This window comes from Ictidomys tridecemlineatus, chromosome 2 (genome assembly GCF_052094955.1).
Source record: "Ictidomys tridecemlineatus isolate mIctTri1 chromosome 2, mIctTri1.hap1, whole genome shotgun sequence".
Lineage (NCBI taxonomy): Eukaryota > Metazoa > Chordata > Mammalia > Rodentia > Sciuridae > Ictidomys > Ictidomys tridecemlineatus.
This window is the reverse complement of record NC_135478.1, coordinates 182570827-182582607: the sequence shown is the minus strand read 5'-3', so window position 1 is coordinate 182582607 and position 11781 is coordinate 182570827. Positions and strand designations below refer to the sequence as shown.

The following is an 11781-nucleotide window of genomic DNA, read 5'->3' as shown; positions in this document are numbered from 1 at the left end:
TTTGCTATGTAAGGACAACATGCTCGACAACATAATTCTCATTATTTCTCCATGTAGTAGTACTATCTCATTAAAGAGAAAAAGTCTTGTTTCCTCCTCAAACTAAAATTTTTTTAAACAAACAAAACATTTAAATATGTCTTCTTAGGTTGGGAATATGGTTCAGTGACAGAGCACTTGCTTAGTATGTGCAAGGCCCTGGATTCAATCCCCAGCACCACAAAAAACTGAATAAAATAAGTAAATAAATAAAATTTAAAAATAAATAAATAAAAACAATAATGTCTTCTTGCAGGTAATTTTTGCAAATATCAAGGGATGATTTAATGCATTATTTCTTATCCTTTCCTCAGACTATTTTATGGCCCTACAAAAGTTGTCTATAGCACTTTGTCTCAATCAGAATAACCACACAATCTTGCTTATCAAACACTATTAAAAAGCTAATATTTATATATTGCTTTTATTAGGCTAAAACCAATTCTTTTAGTAGAAGATATGGAGTAGTAAAATGTTTTATTAACTTAAACATAAGAGAGAATATTACTGTAAGATTTTGATCCATCAGTGTTCCAAAAATTACTTTGATTTGTCACTTGGTAGGAGGTTTTGGTTGATTTAATAGTTTTGAACACACTTTTGATTTATTTCTTCTGACAAAAGTAGATTTTCTCTTCTTCCTTTCTGTCCTACTTAAAAATAAATAAAAAGAAAAAAGAATTAGGAAAATATGAAATTTTTTAATTCTATGAGAGGTTCTTTTCAATATTTGGCAAACCACTAGAAAGTGGTTTGTCAAGAAGCAATAAATAAGAATGAGATTCGACTTGGAATCTATATTCATTCAATAGGCTTTGCTTGGTCAAGCATTCTGTACACCTGGAATGGCAAAAGAAAAAATAATTATATTGAACTCTCTGCAGGCTCTGTTATGATTTGAGAAAATGAGACAAATGTTAACTAGAACAGAATTTGTATCACACATAAGTGAAAATCATATTATTGACTTAAACAAAATAGTAGGTATTTTATCTGCTAAAATGGAATTAAACTGTTTTCACATAAAGTTGAGAACCTGGTAAAGCTTACCATCTTGGATACAGTAATGTACCTTAACAGAAAATACTATATTTCCTTTTTTTTCATTTATAGATGATGCAACTTTCAAAACATTGCTGAAACATGAAACAAGAAGAGTATTTAAATATAACATAATTATTCTACCTCTTTACCCATCAAAGTGGCCTCATTCCACTATATTTCTTCTGTGCTCATATCTTGCATCAAATATTGGATAAGCCAAAGTGTGGAAGAAGAAATCACTGTTTTTCATAGTCATTATTCTGCAATGGGAGTGCTGACTTTGAATCATCTGTTTGTTGGGAGCTTTGTTGAGTCCAATGGAGCATCCCGTACAGTGTTCATCTCCCTTCTAATTCCATGTTGCCTGACTGTGGATTTCAGTGCCCCACCTCTTATCCCAAATATGCCTTTCCTCTGGGTCTGGAATGCTCCAACTGAAGCTTGTACTGGAAAGTTTGACGAGCCGCTAGATATGAGCCTCTTCTCTTTAATAGGAAGTCCCAAGAAAGGTATCACAGGGCAAGGTATTACAATATTTTATACGGACAGACTTGGCTATTATCCACACATAGATAAGACAGACACAAGTGTGCATGGAGGAATCCCCCAGCTGGGGTCCTTACAAAAGCATCTGGACAAAGCTAGGAAAGACATTTTCTTTTACCTACCAGTAGACAACATGGGCTTGGTTGTCATTGACTGGGAAGACTGGAGGCCCACCTGGGAAAGAAACTGGTCACCTAAGACTATTTATAGGAAAAAGTCTATTGAGTTGGTCCAGCAACAAAATTTACGACTGAATATCACAGAAGCCACTAAGATCGCCAAAAAAGATTTTGAAATGGCAGGAAGGAGATTCATGGAAGAGACTTTAAAATTGGGCAAATCAATTCGGCCAAATCACTTCTGGGGTTTTTATCTTTTCCCTGATTGTTACAACCATAACTACAAAAAATCCCATTACACCGGAGCGTGCCCTGACATAGAAAAGAAAAGGAATGACGATCTGCACTGGTTGTGGAAGGAAAGCACCGCCCTTTTCCCATCCATTTATTTGAACAGCAACTTGCAGTCATCCCCACTAGCGGCACTCTTCTCGCGTAATCGTGTACAGGAAGCTATTAGGGTTTCTAAAATGATTAATGCTAGAAACCCACTTCCAGTTTTTGTATATACCCGCCTGGTTTTTACTGATCTTACTTTGCAATTCCTTTCTCAGGTAAGTAAATCAAAGTAGCAAAGTTTCAGAGTTATGAAACAGGGTCCACACATGGTGTGCAGTGAGACTGAAGAGCATTTTTGTGGGAAGTGAAGCTTAGCTTCTAATGTCATTTAGTCATACGTACAAGAGTAGTTCTAAGTCATTATATACATGAATGCAGAATGAGAATATTTTCTGTCATGTAATATCATCATGTAATCTCTCAGCAACCGTGCAGCATTAGGTAGTATACACAATATAGAAGTTCTATCTCTTTTTTTCATGAATCTGCTCTCTTGTCAGTAGAAGTAATTAAGACAAGAATTTTCTATTCTTTTTTAATAATAGGGATGTGGATGAAGAAATATTTAAATTACTGTTGTCAAAGCAGCAGGCTCAGCTTTGGAGTTAATGTCCTGTGCATAACACTTTCATTTTGTTCCTCTCTGCTCCCTCTTTCTATCACTTTCACCAGGTTGACCTTGTGAATACAATTGGTGAGACTATTGCTCTGGGAGCCTCTGGAATTGTAATATGGGGAACTCTTAGTTTAGCGCGGAGTATGGTAAGTTGAACTGGTAAGAAACAGATGAAGATATTTCTACCTTCAATGTTTTGGAGAATTGTTGTGTGTTAAGTAAGAAAATCAGTGTTACGCTTGGCAGATAGTAAGTAGTAGGTGCTCGATGAATCTATGCAGAATTGAACCATCTTGCATTTGTTTGGTTAGGTTATAAGGCAAAGTATTTTCCAGTGAGAAATCAGAAATTTGGTGAGATTAATTGAAATTCTCTGAAGCTAGATGACTTGTTAAGTAGCAAAAACAAAGCCATGATTTCAGTGTTCGACATGGAGTTTGGTGTCAGAAGATGAGTGTCTATTTTCATTCTTGTTTAATTTTCCATATCAGATCTTTGCCCCTTCTTCAATCTTTGTGACTTAATGAAAATGAAAAGCTATATATGTGGACACTATTAAATTGGAGCCAAACTTTTCCTTTTCTGATGGATATGGAAATACTAATGATGAATGTCCCATGGAGAATTTCACATGCAGTTCATGGCCTGAGGTCCTGTCCTCAGAGCATAGACGTTGTACCCTAAGATGGGTATTATGTCTGTCTCATGTCATTTAGATAGACTGACAATATTCCTACTTTGTTTAAAAGTATAGTAACATTTGTGAAATTGTTTTAAAGTAGTCTCAGAACTTTTACCTATTTTATATAAATATATTATCTCTGGTTTGATCTCTAATGAGAAAGAAGAAACAAAATACAAATTCAGGGAAAGATATATGTCTCTAGGTAATACCTTTTATATGTGAGAATATTATCTTAAAATTGTGATTCTCCTAAGTATATTCTCAACTTTTATTATTTGTTTTTCCAAATCCATGAACCCCTTTCTTGGGGATACTATTCACTCTATGATGGAACTATTCATGAATACTCCACATAACTTCCTTAGGAATAAAACCACCCTTAGTGTTTTTTTTTTTTTTAAAAAAACTCCACCCTTAGTCTGATGAATAATGAATCAGACATTTCACAATAAGTAGGATGCTATGATGTACTATGTAAGTGTCACACTTGTTTTCTAGTGTCACTTTAATCTTAGATTCATATTCTTTTACTGTGCCTCCCAAACAATCTTCAATATTATTCATTCATGCAAGGGGCAATGGTGAACATCTATAATTCCAGGCACTCAGGGGGCTGAGGCAGGAGGATTCACAAGTTTCCAACCACCCTGGATGATTTATTGAGTCCTGTCTCAAAATAGAAAAGAAGAAGGGCTGGAGATATTGCTTAGGAGTAGAGTGTCCCTGGGTTGTATCCTGAGTTTAAAAAAAAAATCATTCAGCGACAGTCCTTTGACTTTAATAGGATTATTTAATTAATTCACTGTTTAATAACACTGTCTCAACATTGTCCCTTATAGACACTGTTCTATACATTTCTGCCACTTTTCCCAATTTATGATAATTTTGAAAGTTAATGTTATCATTACTTCCCACTTTTTACATGTCAATAGACACACAGGTCACTTGTCATGTTTCCTCTGATCCATTGAGAAATTGAGAAACTGGTAATTGTAGATTTACTTGCAGTTGCTGGAACTGACCTAAAACCAAGAGTTATGTAAACCATTTCTTTCCACTCCTTTTGACTAGACCCAGCAGTGTGATGAAGCCTTTTGAACTGGCCCCAGTTTGTGATAGTTGATTGACAAATATTCAGAAATTTTGTGAGCCAGTTGTTAAACACTGTCACTGTTAAAAAATTAAATTATACAAACTCATAATAAAGTAAATTATTTTAAAAACAAAGGTATTCAAATGTACTGATTAGTACATTAATAATACATGTCTGAGGTTATTTATATCTGTTGGATATATATCTATTGCCTATATGAAAAAGGAAATAATATGTAATAGTTGCTACCCCATAATGCACACCATATTGCATAATGGTGGTGTACTCAGTTACCAGTTCTGTGTTCAGTGGTATCAGATTGATACTTAAAATTGACCATTGTAGGAGTATCTACATCATGATAAATTTTCAAATGCTGTAAACTAGCCCTTATTAATTAAAGAACCAGTTTTAGATCTTTCCATAGGCTACACCTTATTTAGACTAATGAGTTTCAAATTATTCTCATCTTTTTACTCCTCTGTTTACCTACCCCTATGGATTTGGGGAAGCAACTGCAATGTCACCTGAACTTGGTATAAATTCTTCTATGTCCTTGATATTGGGAATGTAATACTGAAGAATATTAACAAAGCCTTTGCATGCTTAGAGTTTATGAGTGCATCAATAAAAACATTTGGTATGATAAGTACTATACAGAGAATTGATAGAGAGATATGAGTTAACAAGAAAACTTTCTGAGAAAGGTACTGTCTAATTATAGAACTTTCAGAAGGACAAGATGGAGTCAACTATGATAAAAATTGGGGGAAAGAGCCTTCCAAGTAGAGGGAACAGTAATGCAGTTTGAAATAAACCTGGTATGCTAGTGAAACAACCACTGTATTGAAGGAGAGTGGGTGGGGAGGATTGTACAAAAGAAGGAAGGGTTACACCATGAAAGACCTTATGAAGTCAAGAGAAGTTTTTGTTCTAAACTCCATGCAAATCCATTGGAGAGTTAGAAGGCAGATGGTTTTATTAGTTTTCTATTGTTACCATAAAAGTTACAATACCTAATGGCTTAAATAACAGATATGTATCACCTTTCAGTTTTGTAGAGGAGAAGCCCAGCAGGGTCTCCACGGGCTAAAATTAAAGTGTCAGCAGATTGCATTTCTTTCTAGGAGGTTCCCCAGTTGCTCATCTGGGTATTCAGCTGATTTAGTTCCTTGTGGTTATAGCAGTGAAATCTCTATCATCTGACAGGCCATTGGCTAATGGCCATTCAATCTTCGAGAAGTCCCTACATTTTTCAGCTCCTACTCCTTTTCTTCTATCTTCAAAGTTAGCAGTGGTAATTTAAGTTTCTTCTACATTTTGAATCTCTCCCCTTGGTTCATCTTATCTTTCTAACCAGCTACAATCATTTCTGTACTTTCAATGGCTCATGTCATTAGATTGAACTCTTCCAAATAAGTCAGGTTAATCTCCCCTTCACATGCTACATTCACTCAATCATATCTACACAGTTTGTTTTACAATGTATATTAACATCATTACATGTTGTGGGGTTAAGGTACAGCCATCTTTGAAAGGTCATTATTACTCTAACAATAGATGGTATCAGCTCAAAGAAAGTAATAAGCAATATTAAAAGGATGAGTGGGAGCAGCCAGTACGCTTTTACTTGCCTGCCAGGGTACCTCCACCATTCCTTGTGGTCTGCTGAAGGAAGAACAGAGCCAGTTCACTCAATGAAACTGCTGAACATCAAAGTGACTATCTTTGATGTCTCTGAAAGGATGATGTCCAGATTTTAAAACATCCCTGTCTCAAGATGAATCATTTTAGCCATTCATCATTCATACTCTGCCAAATTTATAAAAGAGCTGTCATTACTTACACAAAATTTGACTCTATGTAACATTTAATCTAAAATATACTCAGTTGAACCTGTTTGGTTATTTTGAGCCTTTTGGAATTTCTTTTCAGTGCTGTTTAAATGTGTCTGACAAATGTGATTCTTATTACATTTATTTATAACTTATTGAGGGCCTGTTTAAGATTCATATATATGTTTTCTTTTCATCTTCAAAACAACCCTTTGAGATAGGTTCCCAAATTACCTTATTTTATAGGTGATGAAACTGAGCATAAAGAATAACCAAATTAACTAATCAAGGTCACCAAAATAGGAAACTTAGAAGCTTGAGAATCCCTTAGTTCATAAAGCTGTTATTGATGAAACCAGGACTGCAGCAGGGCAAATGAACCCCAGGGCAGATATTCTAACAGCTGTACAATTCTATCTGCTTGATTAATTTATGAATTATTGAGGAAGACCAAGGCTCGGATATGTTAAGCTTCAACAGATCAATTATTCAGTGGCATGAAATGGCATGTGTATGTTAAAAAAAATAGTGGAAATAACTTTGTTTTTTTAAGGTAAAAAGAGAAAATGTTTCCTGTCTTTTGGTGTGTCTGGTTTGCTTGTTCTTAAAATATGCTTATTGCTGTGAATTAATTTACATGCGAACTAACTTATACCCTGATATTGTCTTATAATTCTACAGAAGGCTTGCTTGAACCTACAGGATTACATGAAGATTACACTGAATCCTTACTTAATTAATGTAACCCTAGCAGCCAAAATGTGTAGCCAAGTGCTTTGCAAGGAGAAGGGAATTTGCATTAGGAAAAACTGGAATTCAGACGACTATCTTCACCTCAATCCAAGTAACCTTGCTATTCAAATTGGGCAAAATGGAAAGTACATAATACATGGAAAACCCACATTTGAAGACCTACAGCATTTTTCTGAAAAATTTCATTGCAGCTGTTACACTGACTTGAATTGTGAGCAGAAATCTGATTTAGAAGAAGTTAAGTTTATTAATGTGTGTGCTGTTGAAGACGTTTGCATAGACATCTCACTAAACCCAGAATCCAGTAATACGACTACCCCCCGTGTGGAACAGGAGACTTCTCCTTCCCCAAATGAGAAGAATGAAGGTCTGGACATTGGGGAGAGCTGGGAGAGCGGGGAGAGCGGGGAGAGCGAGGACAGCAGTGAGTCCTTCACATCCTCTGCCACAGTGTCTCCACAGATTCCTAGGAACGACATCAGTGGAGGACTCTTAATTCTATACATGTATTCACAGCATTTGAAATATTTGGCATAGGCTCATGGAAACTAAACAATGCAAGATAGGTGTCATCTTACAAAAAGAAATCTGATTTGAGTTTCAAGAGCAAAAGGTCTATTTTTGTATCAAAGACTGATTGCAGATTCTATAACTCTGGAAAGATTAGTTTTCTTCTGAGAACAGTGAAGATTTGAATAAAGCCAAGTTAACTGTAAATAAATGCCTCTATGAATAGTTTGTGATTTGTCAAAAAAAATACAGTCAAAATAAGAAAATATTAAGTCATAATAAACAGTCATAATCATTAAAATCCAAATAATCAAATAATGAATAGCAATCAATAATTAATAATTACTAATAAATGGAATAATACAATAATTAATCATTACTAATAAATAATTAAAAGTCAAGAAAATGTTAAGGTGTAGTTTTTAAAAGGTAGCATGCCACATGTACCAATCTATCTCACAGAACTATGTTTTTTAGCTATTTCCTGTTGGAAATGTGCTTCAACTGTATTTTAGGGAAAGGTAAATTTTAGAAAATGATTTCTCTATATTTGCACATAACGACATCTCCAGAATTCACATTTATAAAAAGATTCTAATTTTCTTTTCACTCTTGATTGTCATACCTAAAATGCCTCATTTCATCTAGCTATCCATCTACTTGGGCATTCATATCCTTCAAAGAGCATTTATCCAGTGCTCATTCTCTGCCAGGTTGGGCACTAAGAGTCACAGATGCAAGATGGAGTGGCATGCTTCTTGCCAGCTGAGTTTCTTTTGTTTGAAGAAAGCAGAAATTGAGTGTGGAAAATGATAACAGTGTGTTGTAAATGCTATGATAAGTTTAGTATGCTCTGGCACGCAAATAAGAATTTGGTGTGTCAGAGGTTCCTGAGAAGAGGTAGTGTGTAAGTTGCCTTAGGGTTACATAGGTATTAGGTAGTCTCAGAAGAATCTTCAGAATGGAACACTGAGTGTGGTGATGAGTTGTTTAAAGCAGATGATGGCCAAATGATGAACCATACTAATAAGCTAGGATTTCACAATGATGACAGTCTCAGTCTTTATACCTGCCCAATATTCCCCATTTCTGTCAAGTGCTCTAGAGTAAAAATCAGGAGGACAGGTATTTGTTCTATTTTGCTTACAACTCTACCTTCAGTGTGATGAACAGTACCTGGGTTTTCAGGGGGTGCCCATTAAGCAGTTGTGGAGGAAATTAAAGCCAATGGAGACTCACTAAAAGATTTTAAACATGAGAATGGTCCTGGCCACTTTTCACAACTTGAGAACTCTTGGACCAATGCTGTCCTCAGAGTTTTTCAGCTGTCTCCCTCATTCTCCATTTTAATTATGATTCTTCTGTCCAAACTGTGTTTTCATAAGTTAGTCATGAAAAGAAACAACTTGATAATGACCTGGGAAAGACACTTAATGGGCATCAGAGTAAAAACCGATTAGGACTTAGAAACAAAAGAAGAAGCAAGGCCAATGGAGAGGGAATGGATTTTGGAATTGTTTTAGCTTTTTTGCCACTGTGACCAAAAGACCTGACAAGAATAATTAGAGGAGGAAAAGTTCATTTGGTTCACTGTTTCAAAGGTCTCTGTTTACAGACAGCTGACTCCATTGCTCTGGACTCAAGGTGAGGCAGAACGTGGTGGTATGTGTGGCAGAGGAAAGCAACTGAGGACATGGCAACAAGGTAGTACTGAGAGTTCCACCCACCAGGGACAAAATGTAAACCCCAGAGGCACACCACCCACGGCTGACCCACCTGTAGTCACTCTACACCTGCCTACCGTTAATACCCAGTTAATCCCAACCAGAGGATTAATGCTCTGGTTAGGTTAAGGATCTCATGACCCAATCATTTCACTTCTAGGCTTTCCTTCATTGTCTCACACATGAGCTTTTTGGGGATACCTTATATCTAAACCATCATGGGAATTGAACAATTTTAAGGGAAAATTCTAACTTTTAATATTTGTTAGGTATATGAACCCATGAGAGTTAACCTGGCTCAGCTTACATTTTAATAAAAAGTACAATAAAATATACCTTTTAGAGTTCCTGAGGTTGGTTAATATAGTACACAAAAGGCAAAATAACTCAACAAATACCTGTGGGGAAAGGTATTTTTGGAAAGTCCTTTCTGAACTACTCCACCTAGTAAATATTGGTTCCATTTGAACTTGAAAAACAGCAATTTTGCATGAATTCTCAATCCTGAGTTCAAGATCTGTCATATTCCAGGTCCCAACAGCTTGCCTATCAGTATCCTACAGTCTAGAGGACACGGACTCATATCCTCTGTTTCAATTATAAGTGAAACTGCAGGGTTGTTTCGACACAATCATTCTGCACAGGGTCCTAACATTTTGATGGAATTAAATTTTGACATGAACTGGTAAGGTACTTGAAAGTAAAGCACCACCAAAAAAGCTAATTGATAAAATTTAGACAACCTAGATATTTCTCTTTTCTCCTCTGCTTGCGATAGATAGAAGAAAGGAAGGAAGGAAGGAAGGAAGGAAGGAAGGAAGGAAAGAAGGAAGGAAGGAAGGAAGGAAGGAAGGAAGGAAGGAAGGAAGGAAGGAAGGAAGGAAGGAAGGAAGGAAGGAGGGAAAGAAGAAAGCAAAAGAAGGGAGCTTTCTCTGATTCCATTGAGGACATAATTTGCACTGGTTAAAAGGAACTTCTGATTTAGACATTATTAGCCTTCAATGTCTTGTTAAAGTATTCAAGAGAAGTTGTACTTGAATACCTGTTCTGACCTTCACAAATGTCATTAAACTTTCTCCCTTTCCTTTTGCCTCTGATATCCTTTTAGAAACAAAAAGAAATAAAGCCACAAAGCAATGGTACTGTTTGGGATGTTGCCAAATCCATCTTCTTTTCTGTACTATCTGATTATGTTACAGTCAAAGACACTAAGGTCTTAAACTCTTTAAGGCATCCAATTTTCTGTAAGAAAAAGGGAAATGTTTATTTTGTTACAGAACTTGTTCCTTTAAGTTTTAATATCTGAGTTGAAAGAGTTGTAAAAGCAATTTAAAAATGATTTGGCTGGGCGCCTTGGCGCATGCCTACAATTTCAGAGGTTTGGGAGGCTGAGGCAGGAGGATAGCGAGTTCAAAGCCAGCTTCAGCAAAAGAAAGGCACTAAGCAACTCAGTGAGACCCTGTCTCTAAATAAAATACAAAATAGGGCCGGGGGTGTGCCTCAGTGGCCCAGTGCCGCTGAGTTCAATCCCTGGTATTCCCCCAAATGATTTGAAATATTATTATATATTTAAAACTAACAATTTTTAAACAATTGAAACACTGTGTAGTATTTTATATTATGTTAGTCTGCAATCGTTTTATTTTTGTAAAGTCATCATCATTCAAGGCAAAATAATACAAAGCAGAAAACTAATAGTCTCCTTCCCTCCCTCTTCTAGTGATAACTCTTGGTTACAGTTCCATGCTTATAATTCCAGAAATTTCTAGAAATATGGATGCAAGTGCATGTGTGTGTGTGTATAATATGAAAACAAAAACAAGCTTTTAAAAGAACACTTCATTTTTTTATTCCTGTATATGTTTCAAGTGGCATCTAACTATGATAATAATTATTATATATTTAAAGTACAAGAGTCACAAGTAGTTATAAATTCAACTATCTACTGAATTAATTTACTTTATGGGGTCATCAAATTTCAGTTTTGGGAAATAACTTTTGTGCATGTATGTTTCTGGGGATGAAGCCTAGGACATTGTGCTTGCTAGTCAAGTACTTTACCTCTGAACTCCATTCCCACTCCAAATAATACACTTTTTTTTTCTTAACCACTGAGTTACATCCTTAGTCATTTTTTATTTTGCATTTTGAGACAGGGTCTCACTCAGTTGCTTAGGCTGGCCTGGAACTTGTCATCCTCCTGCCTCAGCCTCCTGAGTTGCTGGGATTATAGGTGTGCACCATTTCCCCTGGCACAGCTCTTTTTAAGAGAAGTATCATTTAAATAAAATTCTAAAACCCATGCACTGCTGATTTCTCATAGGAGATCCAATTGTTAACCACAGAATGGCTGGGAATAAGCAAGCAATGCTAGTTCCGTTATTTGTAAGTTGCTGAGTTTGAGTAAGTTACTCATCCTCTCTGAGTTTGCTTCTTCAACTATAGAAGGTTAACTGTGGAGAAGACTAGAGCAAATAA

The 11781-nt window shown here is 35.9% G+C and overlaps 1 protein-coding gene across 1 annotated transcript; it reads left to right on the top strand.

Moving 5' to 3' along the window:
• The first annotated feature begins 1177 nt into the window (after positions 1-1177).
• Positions 1178-7765, top strand: Spam1 (sperm adhesion molecule 1). Its single transcript, XM_040291617.2, has 3 exons — positions 1178-2302; positions 2760-2849; positions 6998-7765. Exons 1-3 carry the CDS (start codon positions 1349-1351, stop codon positions 7604-7606), a joined length of 1653 nt encoding a protein of 550 aa, XP_040147551.2. The 5' UTR covers positions 1178-1348; the 3' UTR covers positions 7607-7765.
• Positions 7766-11781: the final 4016 nt, after the last annotated feature.

Excerpts from the sequence above, each read along its gene's own strand:
- Spam1 (XM_040291617.2), top strand. The coding sequence starts at position 1,349 with ATGGGAGTGCTGACTTTGAATCATCTGTTTGTTGGGAGCTTTGTTGAG. Across the intron at positions 2,303-2,759 it reads CTTTGCAATTCCTTTCTCAG|GTTGACCTTGTGAATACAAT; the intron begins GTAAGTAAATCA and ends CACTTTCACCAG. Across the intron at positions 2,850-6,997 it reads TTAGTTTAGCGCGGAGTATG|AAGGCTTGCTTGAACCTACA; the intron begins GTAAGTTGAACT and ends ATAATTCTACAG.